General features: G+C 49.1%; 1 protein-coding gene and 1 pseudogene across 1 annotated transcript in view; one reads left to right on the top strand and one right to left on the bottom strand.

Moving 5' to 3' along the window:
* Positions 1 to 24778, top strand: part of RUVBL1 (RuvB like AAA ATPase 1) — a 44051-nt gene extending 19273 nt beyond the window's left edge. The window contains exons 4-11 of the mRNA XM_007097375.3: positions 1675 to 1826; positions 5596 to 5685; positions 6477 to 6626; positions 8350 to 8413; positions 9823 to 10021; positions 18893 to 18995; positions 23267 to 23358; positions 24396 to 24778. Coding sequence (XP_007097437.1) covers positions 1675 to 1826; positions 5596 to 5685; positions 6477 to 6626; positions 8350 to 8413; positions 9823 to 10021; positions 18893 to 18995; positions 23267 to 23358; positions 24396 to 24555 — 1010 coding nt within the window. The 3' untranslated portion in view covers positions 24556 to 24778. The remainder of the gene's footprint in view (positions 1 to 1674; positions 1827 to 5595; positions 5686 to 6476; positions 6627 to 8349; positions 8414 to 9822; positions 10022 to 18892; positions 18996 to 23266; positions 23359 to 24395) is intronic.
* LOC102972260 lies at positions 16230 to 18827 on the bottom strand (annotated as a pseudogene).

The following is a 24778-nucleotide window of genomic DNA, read 5'->3' on the forward strand; positions in this document are numbered from 1 at the left end:
TCAGCACAGAGCCTGACGCAGGGCTCGAACCCAGGAAATGTGAGATCATGACCTGAGCCGAAGTCAGATGCTCAACCGATTGAGCCACCCAGGTGCCTCAAACTTAAAAAAATGTTTAAAAGAAAAGAAAAACCCAATTTTCTTGTTGTTATTTTAATGTGTTATTAAAGATTATATATATGTGTGTGTGTATGTATGTGGATACATACATACACACAGGAAGAAAACATAATCATAGGTATATAACTCAGTGAGTTTTCATACAGTCAGCATACTCAGCATACTCGTGTACCCTACACCCAGATCAAAAGACCAGTACTAGAACTCCAAAAGCTCCTTGTGCCCCCTCCAGTCACTCTTCCCTGCAGGGGCATGCCTGTGTTGACTTTGGAGGCAAAAAACGTTTGATCCAGATGAGGCCTGGGTTTCAGGGTTGGGGGTGTCATGGTGGACCTGGGCTATTGCATCACATGGCAACTTCCTTAGAGATCTTGGACATTACGGAGAATACGCGGAAGTATCTGTAGACAGATTTCTTCGGTATCGGATGGTCTGCCTGATGGCACTCCCTTTCCCCTTGCATTTATCCATTTTTGTGTGTGGCTATTGACTGTCTAGCAGAGGGGGAGTCAGGTCTCCAGAGTCCCCGCAATCCCATGTGTGAGTGCTGGGTGGGAGGCACAGGTTGCCATGGGAGTCATTGGAGGGTAAAGAAGAAGGGTGTGTCAGGCAAGCTTTCTAGAAGGAGTAAGTATTTCAGCTGGGGAGTTGGCAAAGCCAGAAAGGAGGGAAGAGTACTTTAGGCAGCAAAAACATTATATAAAAAGGCGCTGAGACCATGTTGTAAAAATTAATTTGGTAACAATTCTTTGTTTGCCAACAACATTTATTGACTAGCTTATGTGGTTGATGTTTCGAACAAGGAGAGACATTTGCCTTCACTTATAATATTCTAATCTGAAAACTGTGAATGCTTTATTATAGGGTGAGGGGGGGTGGTTTTGGGGTTGTGGCCTTGGAAAACTTCTAGAACAACCCACTGCAAATGCTGAATGACAACTGGGTATTTCTTCTTGGGGTGTGCACCAAGGGTCAGTCAGAGGCCCAGAACATTTGGCAGGTCACATATCACTTGCTGTTGGCACGGACCTCTAATTAACATAGCATACCTAGTTCAGGTCTGTTGGTGACACAAGGGATGTAAGAGTTATTCCATTGGTTCTGAAATTTTTTTTCAAGAATCAAAAACACAAGAAACAAGGGTAGATGTAGTTGCTGCTGTAGTGGAGTAGAATGGTTGGGGTTCAGAGATTGGATTAGAGGCTAAAGCTCGATTTCACCCCCTTGGAGGTGGAACAGATGGCGGAAACAATTTTGAGAATTGTAGCTTGTCTAATTAATTCTAGATTTGAACCGACAAGTCCCTTTGAAAAGTTGAAATAAAATTGTCTGCGTTCTGACTAGCTCCTCCAGTTTACAGTTACAGTATTTTCCTATCCAGTACTTTTCTACCCTTGGATGTACATTATTAGTAAAGCTGACTTGTCAGTCGTTGTGACATGGAAGGCTTGTGGCTAAAAAGGCTATTAAGGACTTACGTAAGAGAGAGAGGGAATACGGATCTGTGAGAGAGAGTTCTGCTTCTTACTGGAGCTCACCTGCCGTCTCTTCCAGGGCTGCGGATAAAGGAGACCAAAGAAGTTTATGAAGGCGAAGTCACAGAGCTGACTCCGTGTGAGACAGAGAACCCCATGGGGGGATACGGGAAGACCATTAGCCATGTGATCATAGGACTAAAAACGGCCAAAGGAACCAAACAGCTGAAAGTGAGTATGTGTTTGTCCTCTCTTTTCTCTTGCCTCAGAATCTCTGCACTGCGTGGCCTTGGGCAAGTGGTGTAACCGCTCAGTGTCCCATTTTGCTCTGTGCACTGTGGGTGATGATACGTCACAGGGCCATTTGAGGATGTTTTGTGTACGGAGCAGTACCTAGAATAGGGCAAGTACACAGGGAGACTCAATAAAGATAGCTCTTGCTTTTCTCATTCACTCCTGTGAAACTGTGCGTTAAGACATGAGCTGCGTGCCTGCCATCGTGTATCCTGTATTGTGACCATGTGTCAAAGGTCACAGGCCTGTCTCTGAACCTGTGGATTAATTTTTCAGATATCAGTGCCCATGCTTCCAGAAAGAAGCAGCAGTGACTAATCTGGTAAGAGTCGTGTATGGATGTGTATGGATGACGAATGGACATCTCAAGGGGCCAAACACAGAATCCTGACTGCCAATTCCTTTTAGGAGTCAGGGCCCCGAAACCTATAATAGCTTTAGCGGTTGGTTCTGCTCAGGCTACAGCTTTGTGGAGAAACCATAGTGGTGGCAGCGTGGGGCCCTCGATTATGCCCCTCAGACACTTGTCTGTCAACCTTGAGGATGCGGGTGGCAGGGGCACCTGGGGGAAGAGTGTGGTTTGGAGGCCGACAAAGTCTGAAAGAGAGACCAGCCTCTGCTGCTGACAGCGGTGTGGCTTTTGGCAAGTTACTTAATCTCTGAGCAGTAGTTTCTTTGTCTGTTAAATGGGGATAATGGTTGCCTATCTCATGGAGTTCTTAGAAGGATATAAAAGTGGTAGCTTTGGGTGTAGCCCCAGTTACCTAGGAAGTGGTAGCTGTTGATGTTACTGTGAGAGCCTTTAGTTAGAGAAATGGTACGATTGGGATTGTAGGTATTGTCTTATTGTTATTTATAATAAACAGTATTATAATAGTTATAAAAGCATTATAGCTCTTACTTACTGGATGTGGCAGGCCCGGGCTAAGTGCTTTAACAAATACTTCATTTGTTGTTATTTATAGCTTTCTACATGTGTATGTGCCACGTGTATAGTTTCCCTCATGTTACAGATAAGGGAACTGAGCCTGCATAAAGAGGTTAATAAGCAGGTGTCCTAGGGTCCTACAGCCTGTTAACAGGGAGAGCAGACTCTGCATCCCAACTGTTATGCTGTCCCTCCAACTTGCTGTGTGACCTTCAGGAGTCAGTTGAGCTCTCTGGGCCTCCGGGTGCCCATCTGTGAACTGTGGTAGGTTGACCATATAATGTCTCCATCTTCACTCTCTTCTGCGATTTTATGGTTCTTTGATCCTATAAGGTGGTTTCTTGGTCACTGCTTTATGGAGATCATAAAAATGTCACTTCTTCAGAGGGTCATTTTTCTTTTTCCTAACAGGGTTTCCATCTCAGGAGCTTACCTCTGCAAATATCTCTTTTAAACCTCCCCCTCATCTCTCCCATTCTGTATTAATTAGATTTCTTAGTAGGATCTGCCGCCTTTCCAGTAATTACATCTTCAGTCAATTCATTTGGGAAATTAACCGATATTAAAGTGCTTGAGGCAAAAAAAAAAAGGACCCCTCCCCATTGTAGGATAGCTGAAGTCAGTCCTGCTGTTTACATTCCTGCCCTCCCATCAGGCTGCTTTGCACAGTTTCTTCAAGAAAATAACAGAAGCGGGGCACTTGGGTGGCTCAGTCAGTTAAGCATCCAACTCTTTTGTTTCAGCTCAGGTCATGATCTTGCAGTTTGTGAGTTTGAGTCCCACGTCGGGCTCTGCGCTGACAGCAGGGATCCTGCTTGAGAGTCTCTATTTCCCTCTCTCCCTGCCCCTCCGCCACTCATGCTGTCTCTGTCTCTCTCCAAATAAATAAATGAAGCTTAAAAAAAAAAAGAAAGAAAATAACACGAGAAAGAAAATAAATTTTTCTTCTTCCCAGATGAGTACTTCTAGCTCCTTTGAGCATATGTACAAAATACTTGGACAAACAGAGCTCAAATAGTTGGTGTAGGGGGGCGCCTGGGAGGCGCAGTTGGTTAAGCATCTGACTTCAGCTCAGGTCATGATCTTGCGGTTCGTGAGTTCAAGCCCCGCATCAGATTCTATGCTCACAGCTCAGAGCCTGGAGCCTGCTTTGGATTCTGTGTCTCCCGCTTGCTCTGTCCCTCTCCTGCTTGTGCTCTGTCTCTCTCAAAAATAAATAAAGATTTAAAAAATTAAGAATAAAAAAGAGAACTAGTTGGTATAGGTATTGACCATATTTGCCATCGCTATCACGTACCTCCCTCATGCCAGGCCTGTGTCATAAGCTCTGCTCCTTGTGCTCTAGGAGGTTACCAGGCCTCACCACGCCAGTGACACAAAGCCCCGAGCTTGTTCCTGTGGTTACTGTCTCTAACAGCTTTATTGAGATTTAATTTTAAATAAAATTCACCCATTTTAAATGTACAACTCTAGGAATTTTAATCTACTTACAGTGGTACAACCGTCACCACCGTCCAACTTTAGAACATTTTCAGCACCCCAAAAGAAACCTCATGCCCATTGACAATAGTGCCCATTCCCACCCACACCTCCTGGCAACCACTAATCCATTTTCTGTTTCTGTGTATTTGTCCTTTCTGAACATTTCATGTAAATGGAGTCATACAAGCATGTGTTCTTTTGTCTCTGGGTTCTTTCATGGAGTCCTAGATTTTTACTCTTTAATTTTGAGACAAAGTTTTTTTCGCATTATAAAATACAAAGTTTAACTGAGAAACAGGTGTCCTTGAAGTTTAACAGAGAAACTTACTATTTTTTTTTTAGTTTATTTATTTTGTGTGAGAGAGAGAGAGAGAGCACACATGAGCAGGGAGGGGCACGCAGACAGGGAGAGAGAGAATCCCAAGGAGGCTCCATGCTCAGCACGATGCGGGGCTCAATCCCACAACTCTGGGATCATGACCTGGGCCGAAATCAAGTCAGACAGACGTTTCACCAACCAGGTGCCCCAAGAAACTTATGTTTAAATCCTGACTCCTGACAAAAGATGCTGTCCTAGAATATTAACATCAAAGGTAGCCTGAATCTGGATGATCCGGAGAAAAGCAGCAGTCTGCAAAATACACTCCTCTCCTTTTCTGGAGATTTAAGCAGGCAGGCCCAAGAGAACAGACATGGATTTGAATTAGAAGGCCTGGGAAAGATCCTGGTTTGTGTTTCCCTTTGGATATTTACACCTGGGTGCTGCTGTGTAGATGAGGAAACTGAGGCTCAGAGAGCCTTGTCTAAAATCACAACCACAAAGTGCCAGCCATAAAGAGCAAGCAGGTTCCAGCAGGTGCTTCACTTGCAGGAAGTTCCACCCCCACCTGAGGTGAGGAGGAGAAGAATTGAAGCAGGGAGAGCAACCCCAAAAGGGGGCGTTAGGGCCTGTGGTCCCCTGGACAGCGTAGACCTCACCTAAAAGCAGTCAGAGCCATATTTGCCATTTTGCGACCTCAGGAGTAAAAGGAAGGAGAATTCTAGATCTCCCCTTGTGCTCTCCTTGGGTGCCCTCACTCTCCTGCTATCTCTAGGACACACATCCCCAAAGCCATTGTTCTCCTATATCCACTCACACACACATGCACACACACACGCGCACAAATATACTTTCTCCATATAGTCATGAGGTAGCTACAAGTCTCTTGTGGAAAGGTACCTTACGGTGAGTTGGAAATAAATATTGTATTACAGTTCTCTGAGCCCCATGTTTTTGGGTTTTTTCTTTTTTTAAAGCTGGATCCCAGCATTTTTGAAAGTTTGCAGAAAGAGCGAGTAGAAGCTGGAGATGTGATCTACATCGAAGCCAACAGTGGGGCTGTGAAGGTGATGCTATGACTGGTTTGCGCGAGGAAGCCTGGGTTACAAGGGGGTTGTTTTCTTCAGGGGGTGCGGGGTGCGGGAGGGGGCTGGCATCTGGCACGATGCTGATGGAAGGTCAGCAGTTGCCCCTTTAGGTTTAATAAAGTTTGCTTTCCCTTTATCTTCCTGCTTTAACCTTCTCATGATTAAAACAGACAGTCTGTTCGAAAAATACTAAAACCTGCGTAGAGGGGGAGTACAGGGTGAGAAAGCAAAACAACTGTAGTCATTTTCAAATTGAAATGTGCAGTGTATTTAATCTTCCTTTTATCTCTTTGGTATTTTCTTCCCAAGATATATGCATGTGGAAGGGGATGCTGCATTAGTTGGCATTCTTTTTATATCTGATTTTCAGTGTCCTGTACAGTGTTCCTCACTGTTTAATGGATGAGCATAATACTTCATATCATACGATAAATCACCCACCTACAAAAGAGTCTGAACAGCTCCCTCCGTCTCCAGTTAATCTACTGGATTTGCCCTTTATCAGGAATTGCATACAGTTAAAAGAAAGAGAGGGGGGAAAGATTCTTGGAGAAAGTATCAGGTGTTTTTCAACGGGGTTTTTGGAGCCCAGTGATGAGCAGATAGCTTCCTTCTCTTGGCAGCAGGGGAGTGGGGCATATTTGGAGTTTGTCAAGTAGGCTGTCAGGCCTGCGGTTGGGAACTGAGACTTTTATCTCACTTAGCACTGTGCCATTTGGGGACTTGGCAGTGAAAACTCACCAGGCACTCGGGTTTCTCTCTTTTTGCAGAGGCAGGGCAGGTGTGATACCTACGCCACAGAATTCGACCTTGAAGCTGAAGAGTATGTCCCCTTGCCAAAGGGGGATGTGCACAAGAAGAAAGAAATCATCCAGGATGTGACCTTGCATGACTTGGATGTGGCCAATGCACGGCCCCAGGTGCTGCCTCGATGCCAGAGTGACCTGGCACTTGAGCCCTTTTGTGTGTGCACGGAAGCCCTGGGAAGCCCTGGGAATGAATTGTCAGACTCTTGCTGCCCATTTCTTAGGGCAGACGGTCCTTTTCTATCTGTAATGTTAAGCAATTAACATCGACATGAGCTACGAGCGACTCCTTTGTTCCAATTCAAATGCTCTAGTCACAGATGATTTCGTATGTATTGTTTCTTATCCCAGCCAAGCCTCTGGCCCTGAGCTAGCCAGCTTCTTCTGTGGCTTCTCTCCAGCATCGGGCTCACGCTCATGCCTGGGATTCTCTGGGTGTTAACGGTGGAGGGCAGGAGTGTTCTTTGAGACCTTTGCAGGATTTCAGAAAGCCCGACAAAGCCGTGTCTTCCCCCCTGCTTAGCAGAATCTTCAGTGTTTCCGCTTTGAGCAGGAATTGTGTCTGCTCCTCATGCCGACAAGATGGATACTTACGCCTTGACTGATAAACGTGGGGGAAATATAGTATGACTTTATGACATCTCTGGGAAATGTGTGATTTTAAAACCCCACCCCTTCCCTGCTGCTGGTCTTTCAGTTCAATTTCCTCTTGATCTTAAGAGAGTCCACCTCCTCACCAGCAGGGAATAGACTTTCTAACTTGAAATTTGACCCTTGGTGCTTTGCCCCTTGGAGCCTTGGCTGAGAGATTGGTGAAGAATTGTCTCGGACCTCCAGGTCCCTCAGTGTTAGAATGGCTGTCCCCAAACCAGCCTCCTGGGAGTGTTTGCCTTAGTTAGAGTGTTTGGCCAAGAGTTGGGAGTCAGGGATTGTGTCACTCCGACACTAATGAGCTCAGCCAGTTAGTCACTCTGTGTCCCCGGGTTTTCCATGATTTAGGGCTATCTGGTTTTGAGTTCCCTCCTCTGTGAAGAAGGCATTATAGTTCTTGTCCTGCAGGATCAAGTGTTGTAGGTTCTCAGGAAACATTTGCTACATTTTACAGCTGAACATTTAGCGAGCACCTCTGTGTCGCAGGGCGTGGCAACAATGGGATCTCTTAATCCCGTGCAGGTGACAAAACAGCACCTCTTGCTGATGGCACTGGGAGGGGCTGGGGGGACGGTCAGCAGTGGGCAGGTGGTGAGCAGCTCCAGGCCAGGACTACATTAATGTCACTGTGTAGTCGAGTCTAGTAAGGAGACACAGGAACGTAGATAAGTATGTCCTAACGCTTCCTTCCACAATCCCTCTGTCCCCAAGGGAACCAGAGCATCAGCAGAGGGCAGGGGCCTTTGACCTGAACTTTACGGGTAACTGGCGCTTCCCAGAAAAGAGATGGTGCTTCCTGGCAGGTGGACTAGAGTATGCCAAAGCACGGAAAGAACGTGGGTGTTCAGAGGAGGGTACAGTCCTGTGTGGCTAATCAGGGAGTGCTGATTGGAAAGGAAATGGCTGGAGAGGGAGACTAGGGCGGGCCCCACAGAGCTGGTACTTCCCACGAAGGGTTTTGCTCCTTCTCGCAGGCCGAGGGGAGCCTCTTAAAAATCCCTCTGTTTGGACGCTCCTCACGCTTTCCGTTGTGGGGGAGGGGTGGGGGAAGCGGTCTGGCTTCTCCACGCCTCAGGACCCTGTGTCCAGTTGACAGTGGTAACTGGTGTGATGGAGGTGGTGATGATGAGACTCTTGCAGGTGCCTTAGAGAGCAGGACTGACTGTGTAAATCTTCTGTTTCGCAGGGCGGACAAGACATCCTGTCTATGATGGGCCAGTTAATGAAGCCAAAGAAGACCGAAATCACAGGTAAGAGAAATAGCAAGGCCTGTGAGCAAGATGCCGAGCTGTAGGGCCCTAGATTCTGGCATAGCATGAGAGGCTTTTCGAGTGAATCCCCAGACCTGAGGAAATGCCTTGGGACAGGTTCTTTCTTCCTCTTCATTCAGAGCCTGACCAGCCCGTGGCTGCATTAGACAGTTGTAAATAAAGCACACTGTGTCTTGTCTGGCCCCGAGTGCTAGCACGGCCTCCTGGATGCACTTAGTATCCTTGCACTCGTCTGTGGAGATGGGGGCCTTCACAATCTCCTGTCCCTTTGAGGTCCCGGAAACGTGGGTTGTATCGGGCCAGCCGTGCAGGACAGCTCCTGCCGGAGCACCCCGAGCACGGCAAGCCCCGCCGCCTTAGTTCCCTGCAGTCACCCTACAGCTCCCAGCCTGCCCTGCTCAGCCTCCTGGGGCTCAGGAGTTTGGCAGAGTTTGGCAGGGATGCCGCTGCTCCCTTGTGGACCTTGGGTGTACCCTGCCTCTCTTCTCACCTGGTACGTCCCTCTTTTTTCTAATTACCACCTATGGCTCTGTCACCCTGAAAGGTTTTCTGTTTCACGTTAGCCCATGGAATGATCTGAGACCTTTCTATTAGAGTCGCCGAGACCAGTGTCTGTGCTGTAATCATTTTCACCATGCCTCCTCTTCTGACCAGCCCTGCCTCAAGGCTCTGGTGGCAGATGTGGCATCCGATCTTCCTTTTCTGTGTTTGTGAGCTGCTCCCTCCTGATGCTAGTGCAGGGGCTGGGCAGGAGAATGAGAACAGTGACCTTAGATGGTCCTCTTTGAACCCGAGAGCCCCGCCCCTCTAGAGCTCTGAAGTGGGACCTTTCCTCAGAGCCTGCAATTCTCCCAGATTTCCTGCCAGAGAGGCTTGTGAGAGGCCTGTTCACGCACCCTGTTCCTTCGCCTAGGCACTTGATTGAAAGTTAATTAACCTAAGCTTTGTCTACAGGTCCAAAAGAAAGGGTCATTTCCTGAGTGCAGAATGGAAAAATTTGCATATGAAAACTCACTTCACGCAGGGCTCCCCAACTCTGGGATGTGGCAGGGCACTAGGTGGGTGGATGTGAGCAATAAGGCAAAAGGTGAGGAATGCGACTGGGGGGAGGTGTGTGCCCTTGTGAAGACATGCAAAACTCAAAGCCATTTACAGACTTAACAAGACATGTTGGCAGGGGAAGCTGCCGGTTCTGTGACTTCTACGTGGTGATTATCCCTATTTTCAGATGATGGCACTGAAGCGGGGATGTAACCTGACAAAGGTCACACAGCCAGCAGTAAAACTGGGCTCCACACTTGGGTTTGGGTCAAATTTGGGGGGGATGAGGAGAATAGGTGACCACTCCCTCCACCTGACCTTGCCTGTCTACTCCTGCTGTCTCCTAGACAAACTTCGAGGGGAGATTAACAAGGTGGTGAATAAGTACATCGATCAGGGCATCGCTGAGCTGGTTCCAGGTGTGCTCTTTGTTGATGAAGTCCACATGCTGGACATCGAGTGCTTCACCTACCTGCACCGGGCCCTGGAATCTTCTATCGCCCCCATCGTCATCTTTGCATCCAACCGAGGCAACTGTGTCATCAGGTAGGGTGGCTACCTGCCAACCATGAGGCTTTTTCACCCTCCGTCTGGGTTCGTGTTTTCCTCTGGGATCACTTTAAACCCGTAACATCATGAGTGGGGATGGAGATGAAGGAGGTCACGTTCATTTCGAGAGAAACCTGTCAAAGTGGCCTCTGCCTTCACAGGTAGTTCATGCATCAGCTTCATACCATCATGGCCATCAAAGGCAACAGTCACCCTGTTGCTGAATATGAGGGCCTCCCACATGGTCTCTGGGGCTACGGTGTGGTGTGATTTGGTCCTTCAGTTGGAGTGGGCAGAGGTCAGGTCAGACAGGCTGGCCTCCAGTGGTCTTACATATGTTGGCTTCTATCCTCATACTAGCTGTGGGCAGTAAGTATTCTTGGCTTTATCTTTTAGATAAAGAGACAGAATGGCAGAATAACTTGCCCCTGGTCATAAAGATAGGCCGAGGACCCAGATCTTTCTGATAACGAAACCAATATTTTCTCTCTATCCCAGATCTTCTTGGAGCCACGCTGGCGCCTGCACCCACCCCCAACCCCTTTGGCCTGCTTTTGGGAAGGGGGTAGATGTTGAGGCCCAGAAGGCACATGCCCACATGGTGCTCCACCCTGCCAGGGCTGGGACCGGGGACTTTCTTGAGGTTCTTTTTCTCCTGATTACTCTGGAAGCTTATGAACCCCTGAGAACAACACACTGTCTTCCTAGCTCTCAAGGGCCCTGGACTTGGTCGTTTTCTTGCTCTTTTGTTTGAATGTTGGGGCCTGGTCCCAGCAGTGCTGGGGCGTGAAGCGGGGTGGCAAGGAGCCCTTTTGAAGCCTGCAGCGAAGTCGTGTGGGTGAACAGAGCCCTGGAGGCTGCCAGCTCCTGGCAGCAGGGCTGGGAGGAAAGAGACCCTCAGGCCCATGACTGTCTCAGCACAGAGCTGGAGCCAAACCAAGTGAGGAACCCAAATTGCTTATTCACCTAGACTTGCCTCTGAGTGATGGCGGGTCAGATCCAGGCGTTTAGCTCACTCTTGACGGAGAAGCTTTGTCTCCATTGAGATTGTTCAGAAGCTGTGTGGCTGGCTGTGGGGCAGCTCCCCTCTCAGGTGATCACTCTGGCTCCGAATTAGGATTTGCGAGTGTGATTCCAGTTCATGTGGCAGCAGCCTATAGTCCCTCTTTAAATCCCTGTAATGCTGTCTTGACAAGATTATCATCACAGGTGTTTTCTGCATCCTTGGGAAGAAGGCAGTTTGTTCCAGGGCTGGGCCAGCCATTGGTGAGAGGAGCTGGCTACCTAGGCAGCTTCTGGAAATGGGGATGTGGCCTGGTGCCCGGTGAGCCTGGCATCCCTGCTGCACAGACCCTGTAGGTTTGCCGGACTTTGCATGCTTTGGGGAGGCCTGGCTTCGGTCTGAAAGTTGGTGAAAGGCTCAGCCTGGAGTGATGGCTCCCCCTGCTGGGGACTGCTAACAGGCTCCTCTCCCTTACGGCTGAGCAGCCTGGCAGCTTCTGACAGGACCAGAATCCCTTAGGACTCAGAGTACCTTCTCTCAGACCCAACCCGTTCAGAAAAAGAGTGCACGGTGAGGCAGCTCTGATCTCAGAACATGCCCAATGGGCATGGAGCTCTGGTCCGCCTGAAACCTGGGATACTTGGCCTCAGCCCCTCCAGACTGATTTCATCAAGGGCTGCTAGAGGTTGTGGCTGCCTGCTGCCGCCAGACCACAGTCACCCACCTGGGAAGAAGATGCTCGGGGTGTGAAGCTCTCTGCTGGGGCCACCAGAGTTGGGGTGTATGCTCTTGAAGCGGGTTGTGGTGCTAAGCCCTAGTAGGAATTTTGTTGTCGTGGCGTTGATAATAATAGTGTCAAATTAGCAACAATAAAAATCATAGCTAACGTGTATCGAGGAGTCCTTCCGTGCACCAAGCACAGAAGTTCACACCTCAACTTACTGAGGAAGGGACTGGTTCTCACCGTTCGGATGAGGACACTGAGGCTCCACCAGGATGGGGGACTTGGCTAAGGTCATACAGCACAGAAGGAAGGCTGGGATTTGAATCCAGTGTTGATTGAGTGTAGATGTAAAACGATGAAATTTCTGGAACGTTGGCACAGTGTTGGCAACATCTGACTTGCTTCCCAGCAGACTTTTTCCTAGAGGGGTGCTGTTGAGCCTCCTTGCCCTTGAGACCCTCTGTGACCTCCAGAGCTCGAAAGAAAAGGGAAGAGGAGGAAGCGCCCAGTAACTGAGGGCTTCCTCTGTGCTAGAAACTGTCCAAAGTACTTGACATGGGTCATCCCTTGTAGTCTTGGGCATCCTGACAATCCTGTGAGCAGGTGATGTTATTTCCAGGTGCACACGGGAGGTGACATGAGTGGGCCACAGGCCTGAGGGTCGGCTGGCTCCAGAGCTCCTGCCACCCCTGTTCTCCTGTGTTGCTTCTGGTCAGTGTGGGGGGGGGGGGCGTGGGGGGGTAGGTTGAGCTGGTGCAACGAGCCTTGACCACCACCAGTGAGTGGCCCCCTTGTCCTCTAGGTCATGGCTCCCTGTGCACAGGGGAGGGGGAGCCATTCCTACAGCAGCATCTGGCACTAGGTTTCTTCCTTGAGGCCTTAGGCTCCTCCTGGGAAGAGATGACACCCCTGGGTCCCCAAGGAGGTGCACCTGTACTGCTGTGCCTTAGCTCCACCCTCCCTTGCTTCCCTAAGAAGTCCCCACTGTGCCAGGACCCTCAGCCATTAAAGGAGAGCCTGACCTTCATCCCAGCTCCCAATACTTGGGAGGTCTTCTTTTCTTGTGGGGAAGAGCCCCCTGGGGCTAAGAAGTCTTCAGAGGAGTTTCTCTCCACTTTGTTGCACCAAAGAGCAAGACTTAGGAAACAGCGTGGTCTCCATTCTGGGTATTCCTGGGGCAGAAAATGGCAATTTTTAAAAAATGTTGGGGCGCCTGGGTGGCGCAGTCGGTTAAGCGTCCGACTTCAGCCAGGTCACGATCTCACGGTCCGTGAGTTCGAGCCCCGCGTCAGGCTCTGGGCTGATGGCTCAGAGCCTGGAGCCTGTTTCCGATTCTGTGTCTCCCTCTCTCTCTGTCCCTCCCCCGTTCATGCTCTGTCTCTGTCTGTCCCAAAAATCAATAAACGTTGAAAAAAAAAATTAAAAAAAAAAAATGTTTATTTATTTCTGAGACAGAAAGAGACAGAGCATGAGTGGGGAGGGGCAGAGAGAGAGGGAGACACAGAATCAGAAGCAGGCTCCAGGCTCTGAGCTTTTAGCACAGAGCCCGACTCAAACCGTGAGATCATGACCTGAGCCGAAGTCGGTCGCTCAACTGACTGAGCCACCCAGGCGTCCTAAAATGGCACTTTTTTAAGAAAACAGCTTTATGGAGATAGAATTCACACACAGCATAATTCACCTATCTAAAATGTACAATTCAGGGGTTTTTAGTATATTCACAAAGTCGTATAACCATCATCACTATCTGTCTTGGAGTATTTTCATCACCACTGCAAGCAGTCATATGCCAATCAACCAGTTATCTGCCATGCCTCATCCCCCAGCTTAGTTTCCCTCATCACCCTTCCCCACAGCCCCTGGAAGCCATTCATCTACTTTCTGTCTCTGCATTTGCTTTCTCTGGACATTTCATATAAACTTCACCATACAATCTGTTTTCTTTTGTGCCTGGTTTCTTTGATTGGGCATGTTTACAAGGTTCATCCATGTTGTAACATGTGTCAGTGTTTTTTGGTCTTTAAGGCTGAATTGTATTCCATACTGTGGAATATTTAATAGCACATTTACCCATTCATTAGTTGATGGACATTGGGTTGGTTGTTGGGTTGTTTTTACTCATGGCTATTATGAATAATGCTGCCATGAACATTTGTGTACAACTTTTTATGCAGACTTAGGTTTTTATTCTCTTGGGTACCTACCTATGAGTGGAATTATTGGGTCAGATGGGAACTCTTTTTTTTTTTTTTTAAGTTTATTTTTGAGAGGAAGAGAGAGAGAGAGAGAGCAGGGGAGGGGCAGAGAGACAGGGAGAGAGAGAATCCCAAGCAGACCCTGCACTGTCAGCATGGAGTCTGACACAGGGTTTGAACTCCGGAACCGTGAGATCGTGACCAGAGCCGAAATCAAAGAGTCAGACACTTAACCAATTGAGCCACCCAGTCGCCCCCAGATGGGAACTCTTTTTAACCTTTCACGGAACTGCCAGACTGTTTCCACAGTGGCTACACCATTCACCACTACACAGCAGTGTCTGAGAGTTCCAGTTTCTACACATCTTTGACAACACTTGTTACTGTCTTTTATTTTATAGCTTTCCAAGTGTGAAGTGGTGGCTTACTGTGGTTTTGATTTGATTTTCCCTGGTGGCTACTGATGTTAAGCATCTTTTCATGTGCTTATTGGCCATTCGTACCTCTTCTTGGGAGAATTGTCTATTACTGTCCTTTGCCGCTTATCTTATCCGGGTTATTTGTCTTTTTATTAGTGAGTTGTAAGATTTATGTGTTCTGCACACTAGACCCTTACCAGATGTATGACTTGCAAATATTTCCTCCCATCCTGTGGGTTGGTTTTTTGTTGTTTTTTTTTTTTCAGTTTCTTGATGGTGTTTTTATGTTTTGATGCAATTCAGTTTTTCTGCTTTTTTTTTTTTTTCATTGCTTGTGTTTTTAGTCTCATCTGTGAGAAACCATTGCCTAATTTAAGGTCACAAACATTTACATCTGTGATCTCTTCTAAGCATTCTATAGTTTTAGCTCTTAGGTTTAGGTTTATGATCATTTGTAGAATTTTGTGTTTGGTGAAGGAGGAGGCCTGTCCAGCTTTCAGTCATTTGCATGTGGATGTCCATTTGTCCCAGGACCATTTATTGAAAAGACTTCTTTTTTCATTGAATTGTCTTGGCAGCCTCTTCAAAAACTCAAAGGGTTTTCTTCGTAGCACTGTTTCTGTGTCCACTGAGCCAGGGTTCAGTGTGCTTATGGGGATTACCCTTCACATTACCAGAGAGGTGTCCTTCACTGCACTTCCTGTCATCAGAAAAGCTTTGTGTTATCTGTGTCCCCGCAGTTACAGGGTTATATAAAGAAGCAGTCAGGCAGTGGTTCTCAGCCGGGGACATTTTTACTTGTCACGACTCATGGTGCTACTGGCATCTAGTAGGTAGAGGACAGGGATGCCACTGAAGATCCTGCAATGCACGGGATAGTCCCCTACAAAAAACTGATTTGATCCGAAATGTCAAAAGCGTCGCAGTGGAGGCATTCTGAGTTGTAGTAAGAGGGAAGCATTCACAAATGAGTCAACCATTTACACTTGTAGGTGTAGCTATAGGATAAATAGAAGTGCAGTTACCTTGTTCTTGCAGATACACCATACTGGATTTGAAGGAGAATTAGGCGTCTGGCGTCACAGCCCAAAATCGTGTGCCTGGAATAGGCACAGCGTTAACACCATTTGAACAGTTGTCAAATGGCCTAATGGTGAAATCAATATTGGGCTGGGGCCAAAGCCAGAAATGAGCCTCTGGGTACAAGAATAAATCTGCAGTTTTAGCCAAATGTAGTTATTACAGTTTATTATTAGCAATTTCATAATCTAATAGTGCAATTATGGCGGCCTTGTCAAACGGTGATTGCTCTGCACGGAGAGCTCCTTCTGGGCTCACCACCTGGGCAGGAGCTGGTAAGTAGAGGCTTCCGTTCCTGGCCCACTTAGTGTGATGGACTCTTTTTGCAGAACAGAATTCCAGAAACCATTTTTCACTAATAAGTTTTCTAAAAGAAACTTTGTACCTAAGATTCATAGCTTGGACAAATGTTTTGGCTTTAATTCCTAAAAATGCTTAGCAGTCTTTAAACAGACTTTTTTGTTTAAATTTTTAGTTTTGTGGACTCAAAACTATAAGAATTTTTTTCCTTTTTTTTTTTGCGCGTAAAAAACAAAATCAAATTAAATTTTAAAAAATCAGAAATAATTTGAAAAAAAAACAAAAGAAAGGTGCAGGTCAACTGAAAAGAGTTCTATGTTTTGGTGAGCACATTTATTGGAAGGGTTGGAGAAAAATAAAAATGCCCTTTAGCTTGAGAATTTGTGGGTTCTCTGCAAATCGACTCCTTTCAGGAGTGGAGGAATCCTTGGTTCTTTCTTCATACCAAAATTTACGCACTTTTCTCTTTTGAGTGTCTTCTGTAGTTAAGGAGGCACTCCTACAGACTCTCCTATGTCCCGCGGTCAGTTCTTTGTTTCAGCCAACTCTCAGTGGTTGGGCAACTACTACAACACCATCTTCCCAGACAAAGAGCATCGGAATTTTCCGTTTCGCCGATTTTGTCTCTTTGCATGTGTCCTCATCAGTTTCTGTAGTAGTTGCCGTCTCTCCCACATCTCCTGATACCATATTTAAATGTTGAACACAAGCATATAATCTGCCTCGAAGCTCTCTGTCATTTCTCATCTTTGTGTAAGGTCACGTGTCCAGGCTGAGCCTGCGGAGACCCAGGGGCTCTTCTGAGGTGCTGGGGGTTTGCTGCTGGTCCACTTGTCCGCCGTGGGTCAAGTCCCTATGAGAATTCTTTTTTTTTTTTTTTTAAGTTTATTTATTTAGAGAGAGGCGAGTGAGGTGGGGGCGGGGCACAGAGAGAGAATCCCAAGCAGGCTCCATGCTGGCAGTGCAGAGCCTGATGTGAGGCTGGATCCCACAAACTGAGATCATGACCTGAGCCGAAATCAAGAGTCAGATGCTTAACGTACTTGAGCCGCCCAGGCACCCCCTCCACGAGAAATTCTTAGTGCACTGTTATAAATACTGTTCTTTTGAAGTTTAATTAGGGAGTACTTCATCTTTTCCTCTAACCATTTCTTCTTTATACTTTCTATGTTTGTTATTATATCTGAATGGAAAGTTATTTACCACAAGTGTTACAGAATTTGGGATATCTTAACATGGCAAAGTTGAGATCTTTTAAAGAGTTCCCGAGAATTCCCAAGAGAAATCCAAAGTAAGACTTAAAAAAACTGAACTTGCGGCCTAAACAGAATCAGATACTTCAAAATTAATTGTAGTTTTAATTTTGCATGTGAAGATTGCAAGCATACCAAATACTGAGATTTGAATCATGATAGAATTTACTCTTTATAATTCTTCCTTGTTACTTTGGAAATCTTTTTTGGTGGAAAAGATTTGTTTTCTCTAAAGTTACCTTAATATTTATATTTGCTGTTAGTTGACTTCCCTATTTATTTTGAAAGGTCTTAATTGTTTTTTCATATTAGATTTAACAATTATTCCTTAAGGATAGCATTTTATTCTTTCTTTGAATTGTTTGTATTTGAGAAAATGTATATAACGGAATTTGCAATTTTAGTTACTTTTGAGTATACAGTTCAGTGGCACTAATTGCATTCACAGAGTCATACAGCCATCCCACCACCCGTCTTGAAAACTTTCCCATCTCTCCAGACAGAAACTCTGTACCCATTAACCAGTGAGTCCCATCATCCCCTTCCCTGAGCCCTTGGTAACGTCTACTCTACTCTGTGTCTATGAATTTTCCTTTTCTAGGTATTTCCTACCAGTGAGATCCTGCAGTATCTGCCCTCTTGTGACTAGCTTCTTTCACTTAGCATCCTGTTGTAGTGTGCATCAGAACATTTTATTCTTGCAATAATAAATATACATTTATACTTCGACTGACGACCTGATAGAATTTCAACACAAAGATTTCTTCACTAAAGTTGTATTTCTTGAACGTTCACTTATGTTTGAAACTGAATACTCTGATGTTAACAACTAAATCCAGATGACCTTCCTTGTTCTTTGTTCTGTTGATGAGTTATGACCATGGACTCTGCAGCATGGTGCAGGTTTAGGGACGCAGGAACAGCGCCGATGTAGACCTGCGGGCCGCTCTGACGCCAGTGGCTGCGGTGGGAGCCCGTGGCACGTCGGGCTTCCGGACCCTATGGCTGAGGCCAACCTCATTTGCGACCAGGTCTGCCGGGCACACAGCCTATCGGGCACCTGGAGTCTTGGGGCCTGGTGGGTCGGCAGGACTCCCCTCCTGGGCTGCTCCTCCCACGACTTGTTTAAGGACTCGAGAGAAAAGTAGGCACCAAGGACACAATTAGTTCCAAAAGGAAAGAAAATAATTAATGCACCTAAGGGAAGACGTTCAAGTGATTTGCTAGTAATCCAGGAACTGTAAGTTCAAACAAGGTGTCACCCTTCCTTTTTCTAAACCATGAAAGCAGCAAAATATTTAAGAATTAGACTACCCTGTGCTGGCTGCAGTGCAGTGAGATCGGATCACTCATGTAGCTGTGTAAATTAGGACATTCATTCCTTCAGACAGATATTCAGGGTCGTGTCAGGCACTCTGAGAGTGGCTGAGGAAATGTTCATGACTGTATGCATAAAATTATTTATCAGACATCATTATTAATGGCAATACTTGGAAACCAGCTAAATCCCCAACAGGTTGGGTTAAGTAAAATACTTGATAGCTTATTAAGACAGAAGCAGTGTGGGCAAAACCAGAACAAAAATCTACATACTTAGTGTAATTTATAAAGGCATGTATATGAAAATTTGGTAAATATCTATATGAGTATTTTTAATAGGATTTTAGGTGTCTTTTTCTTCTCTTCCCCAAATATCCTATGATACTGATATTTGCTAAAATAACAAAGCTGTTTTTGACACCACCTGAATGTTAGTTAATTTATTCTGTGGTCGCGGCTCGGCCCAGGATGTGAATTGGCTGCTCTTTCATTGTGAGCACCTCAGCCATGTTTCCGGTGTCTAGTTTCGGGTCTCAGAGAGGCCCGGGTGATGTGATCATTCCGGTCCTTGCAGGGGTACTGAGGACATCACCTCTCCTCACGGCATCCCCCTTGACCTTCTGGACCGCGTGATGATCATCCGGACCATGCTGTACACCCCACAGGAAATGAAACAGGTGAGCCCCCCTTCCCCCTCTCCACAGTCTTCTCCCCTCATTTGCCCCAGCATCCCTGATGCTGTGTAGAAAGGTATTCACGGAGCACACCTGGCTCCCACCACCGTCCCGGCACTTAGCTCCTGGCCTTGGGCAAGTCACAGCACTCCAGAGCTTCAGTCCTCATGTCTGAAAGATGGGTGGGCTCACGGGGGGCTAACGAGCCATTGCTTGAGGTGTTCCCAAACCCTAGCTGCCTGTGGGTCTTGGCTGTTGTCTCTTCTATCACATCCCTTCTGATAAACTTTAGGAAAGGGATAGTGAAAAAACCAACTTGATGACAGCCTTTAGGGAAGCCACCAGCTCTAGGAAAGAGGCAATAAAATATGATTTTGTGGTAGCCTCTTGCTTATCTAGGCCACGCCCCCTCCAAGGCTTCTTCTGTTGAGTAGGCGAAGCCAAGAGCTCTGTCCCACCAGGACCCACGCAGGCCGGCTCCAGCAGGGCACAGAAGCTGGAGGGGGGCGAGAGCGTATCTGCTGCTACCAGTGTGACTAGTGGTAGTCGTCCTGGGGGCTTCGGAGGCTGTGCCTGAGGCTGCTGCGGAGGCCTAGAGAGCTGGTGAGGCAGGGGCACACAGCTTCAAGGGGCCCCTGGGAATGGAGGTCCTAAAAGCAGCCTATAAGAGGCTTAAGGAAGTGTACCTAACACAGAGTGTATGCTCGACATTCCACGTGAGCCAAATTTGCGTTAGACCTGGGGGTGGAAAATGACACGGGTGTCTGAGATTGGGCCTTACCCCAGAGGGCACTGCCCCGGCTCTCTGCACAGGGACTGCCTCTTGCTTGATCTGGACCTGGGGCGCCACGTGCCCAGGCACTTTACACTTAAGAGTTTCTAGTCCCCTTGTGCGTACTTCCAGGTAGTCATTGGTCACCCTCGCTTCCTACGGATGGCTCAGTCCCTGGGTGACAAGTCCAACATGCAGAGCCAGCCAGTACCCTGCAGAGCCCAGGCCACGTGCTCAGTGGCGGCCTGTGGCCTAGGTTGGTACCCCACCGGGGCAGCGCGGCTGTGCTCTTGCCCTGCTCTGCCCGCCCTTGCCCCAGATGGTCCCACTGCCGGCGTAGGTCCCTCACTGTGGGTTCGTGTGGACCAGGGCTGCACCAGTGTGTGTCTCCACAGGCCCTGCCTGGACCCTCTCCTCTCACAGAGCGCAGGCCCCCTTTGTTAGATGTCATGCTGAGCCCATGGACACACTTAGCCAACACGCTTCCGTTTGATCCCCGGTACCTGTGAGGTGGGAGAGTTATTACCCTGTCATTCTTAAAGGTGAGGACCCAGAGACCAAGGCTGACTAAGCCACCCAAGCTCATAGAGCTTGTCAGTGGCCAGTGGGTGACAGGACTGACAGACTGGAGTCCAGGCTGCCTGGTCCGGAAGCCCCTGGTCTTCATCACTGTGCCACCAGCTCCCACGTGCTAGAAAGGTCCCGGTTGGGGGTGGCTTCCCTGTGGCAGTTTGTCGGCAGGGCCTTTCCCTTTGGAGCTCTGACGGCCTCTCCTGGCGTTCCCTGGCAGCACTCCGCTCGCCGTGGCCCGAGCGGCCCGGCCCTGCTGGTGTTTGTGGTCGACAGCGCTCGTGAGTGCCATGGAGACTCGGGAGCCAGAGACCTCCTCGTGACCAGCACTGACAGGGGTGCAGAGCAGTGGCGGGCACGCTGTGTAGGGGACGGTGTCCATGGCCGGGGGCCTTGTCATCAGATCATGGTCTCCGGCCCTTGGACGAGTGCCGGGTTGAAGCCAAGGCGTTCACTGAACAGAAGCAGAGGCAAAAGCAAAGGAGAAGCCGGTTGCGTCCCCATCCTTACCCTGGGGACGGGGGCACCGCGTCATCGTGCCAGGGAGGCAGCCCACACGCTGGTGGTACTTCCTGGCTGAGTGACTAGAGCAGTTGGCACAAGGTCTGCTGTCTCTTTTCAAGGTTGTCGTGAGGACTGAGTGAGACAGCGAGGCTGACTGAGGGAAGGGACAGGGCCAGCCGCCTTGCTCCACTGCGGTTACTATCATGGCTGTTAACAGCTTGCGGGGACTTCACAGTCACCTGCTAGGGTCCTCACAACAGCTCTCAGTAACCAGGCTTCGGGGCTCGGGAACAACGAGCATCCCCGGGTCACAGAGATGAGCTGCAGAGGTAGGACCTCGCGCGGAGCCAGCTCACCGTGGAGCACGTGGTCTGGGCTCTCCGGGAACGTTCCACCCTGTGCCTCTGGCCCCTCCAGAGGGCTGGTTCCCTCTTGGCTCAGCCAGGAGAGCCTCTTCTCAGGCTCTCTCTCTCGGGTGAGCAGAGGTCAGACTAACTGCCGGGCTGTGCACTGCTTTGTTCTTGTGGGTTCAAGGGATAACCTCGGCATTTTTACGGGAGCCTGGGGTGGGTTTTTAAAAAAACAAAGTAAATGTAACTTGTGTGCCCTGCCATCAGTGCCGACACCCTCATAAACTATCCCTGCAGGTTATTAAATGATTAAAGATCTAATTTATGAACTGTCCGTTTCCGAGCAGTCTGCAACAGGGAGCGCTTGGGATTGCTCTGACCTGCTCTCGAGAGAGAGTGAGAGCAGAGCGTCCCTGACATTCCCGAGGCCCAACGTCCAATGCCGTGGGGCTTGCTGACGGCCGGATGCTCTGGTCTGAAGCTCTCACCTTGAGCGGGCTCCAGGATTCAACATTTGCATCTCCCTAGAGTTTCTGAAGGCCCCCAGGGGACATTTTTCTTGGCAGGACCTGGAGGTTTCCTTAATCCCCAGCTGTCAGTGAGAAGCCCTCTTGCACAAATCTGTCTGGCTCTGGCTGTTGTGGTCGGAGGGGCGTCCTGTGGTTGGAGCCAGGAGCGGGATCTCTCTCCCTGCTCCTTTGCCCGCCACCCTTCTGCCTATCCGGTAACTTCCCTCTGCCCGGTGCCTTTAGCTTCACACCCTAGACAGTGGACGGTGGAGCTCCTCGTGCACAAGCTAAGAGTCTTTGGACAGAGGTCACACTGGCAGCCCGCTCACTGGCTGAACAGAAGAATTCTACGCAGCTGGGGCCGTGTTTGTGAATTATTCGAACAGGTTGCCAATATTTAGACATCAGAACATTTCACACAGAAGTCTAAGTTCTGAGTCTCTCCTGACAAAATGAAACATCCCTGCCCTCCGCCCCGGTGGCACTGGTGGCGTGCAACAGACAGGCCGGTGGCCCTGGCTCACGCGGTCTCGTCCACCTTGGCCCTTGCCCTGGTCCAGTTGTGCGGGGCCTGGCTGTCCTACTGAGCAGGACTCGTCCGTTCACGGCAGCCGATGTGCTGGGTACCCTCCCCGGGGTCCCTGACACTGAGCTGCCTGCCTCTGCGGGTCTCTGCCCGGGAGCTGTAAGGCCAGTCTGAAGAGCCCGGCTCCTAAACCCCGGGTCCCTCTCTTCCCCATGCAGGGCTTGAGCCGGGGGCTCAGTCTTTCCCATTTCCTATGCCTCTACCTCGGGTGTTTTTATGGCTTTAATTTAAACAAGGGCTTCTTGATATCTTGTTTACGAAGCTGCCAAAGTGAAAAATTCCTGTATTATATGAGGCTCGAAGTCCTCGAGTTATCTCGGCTCCCCAACACACAACATCATTATCCCAGCTGCCCCTTATCACTCAGCGCCGGTGCGCCTGCAGGATGCCGGGGCCACTTGTGCTCCAGCGGCCGCGCCGCCAGCATGCCTCCCCTCCAACTTCGCCAGGATCTTCCAACCGCAACAAGCGTCAGCCTCTCTGTGATAGATTAGATATCTCCCAGTGATGTTATGAGGGCTGGTAAATCTTTAAAAGTAACTTTTTTGATTTATTTAACCATCGTATTTATCAAACAAATAAAAAATGTCTCCTCTTGCCTGAGTGCTTATAGGTGGCGGTACCCACGCTGGGGAGGAAGGTTAGAGCCCTTGAGGGCTCCTGGGCAGGTGTCGGAGGGGCCCACGTTCTCTAGGTTTGGGGAGTGCTGCGGGGAGGGTGGGGAGGTAGGAGCCGAGCTACCCGGCCCACACCTCCAAGGGTACCAGCCGCCATCTGGTCACTGTGAACACTGCACCCCGGAGGTGAGCAGGGCCAGCAGCCCAGGGTGGAGGCCAGCTCTCTGCCCTTCCAGCCCAGGTTTGGGCCTCTTTGGCACGGTTGATGCCAGGCAAGACACGCTGGACAAGATTGTTTTTAAAGCACTTGATAAAGGGGACACTTAAGGTCAGTCACTATTGATCATGGTCTTTCTCCTCCAAAAGATTATTAAAATCCGAGCCCAGACAGAAGGGATCAACATCAGTGAGGAGGCGCTGAACCACCTGGGGGAGATTGGCACCAAGACGACTCTGAGGTGAGCACATCTGCCCGGAGCTACTCCCCACCCATCTGCCCTGCGGAGCCTCCGTAGGGCCCATTCTGAGACATACTGATGGGTCCCTCACAAGGGCACAGGACCATGTCTGCTCTCACTGCTGTGATGGCTCTCGTCCTGGGCACTGCAATTTAGAACGAGGAACATTTAAGTGACGGCGTCCATAAAGCTAGAGTAACAGGTTAGGTCCCTTTGTCCTACAGTGGACGCCCCCCTGTGTGGAGAGCTTGCCAGCTCCCTTAGTGGAAGAGATGGACAGTCCGGAGACCAGGGTCCGAGGCAGAGGGCTCACTGGCCAGGCCCGGCTTGGCCCCTCCCCCTGGCTCTGTTCTCCAGGCTATGGTGGGCAGGGGGTGGCGGGTGCAGGGGAGGGGGAAGGACGAGCATGGACACAGATTGTTCTCCTGACTGTTCGCCAGTGGCCCAGAGCCACCTGCCTGTGGACGTTGTCCCTCTTGGTGTCCCAACTGCTTGAGAAATCACAACCTCACAGCCCCCAGCCAGTCCCTGTTTCCCTTTGAGTCTGTTCCTTGCTCGGAGGTTGAAGCAGAATTGCAAGATGTTTTCTTTGGGTGGAGCGGTACTTAAAAACTCCGGGATTTTTGTGCCTTTGCTTGGGGAACGTGCTTTTGGTTGTGTGCTCATTTGCCTGCCGTCTGCCATGTCCAGTGTCCAGTCTGGGCCTTAGCATTCCTTGCCTGCACCTGTGTCCACCACAGATTGTGGTCCCTTTTATTTTTCTCAAAGATTTTAGTTTTAAGGAATCTCTATACCCAGTGCGGGGCTCGAACTCACAACCCCGAGATCAAGAGTCTCGCACCACCGACTGAGCCAGCCAAGCGCCCTTGTGCTCTTTTTCGAGTAGCAGCGCAGTTACAGCCTGTCCGAGAACTTTCAGACTGTGACAGATTTGGGGGCTGGGATGTGGCTTGTGGCTTGTGGCCCTCCTCTGATGTGGTGAGGGGGCTCCCATATGTGGCCCCGTCTCACTCCTGCCCTGGCCCCTGTCACTCTAGGTACTCGGTGCAGCTGCTGACCCCGGCCAACTTGCTGGCCAAGATCAATGGGAAGGACAGTATCGAGAAAGAGCATGTGGAAGAGATCAGTGAGCTCTTCTATGATGCCAAGTCCTCGGCCAAAATCCTGGCTGACCAGCAGGATAAGTACATGAAGTGAGACGGCCGCGTTGGCTGCGAGACACTCCGGGCGAGCCTGGCCTCGGGTCCGGCGGGAGGCCGCCCTGCACTTGGGCTCTGTCCCCACTCAGCCGCGGTCGGGAACGGCATCAGTTCAGCGTGGAAAGTGTTTCTTTGTAAATTATCATAACTTCTGTGGTTGCTTTGAAGGAACCCTGCTTCACCTGGAATGTTTTCTAATAAACCCTTGTAGGTTATTTTGA

Source organism: Panthera tigris, chromosome A2 (assembly GCF_018350195.1).
Source record: "Panthera tigris isolate Pti1 chromosome A2, P.tigris_Pti1_mat1.1, whole genome shotgun sequence".
Taxonomy (NCBI): Eukaryota; Metazoa; Chordata; class Mammalia; order Carnivora; family Felidae; genus Panthera; species Panthera tigris.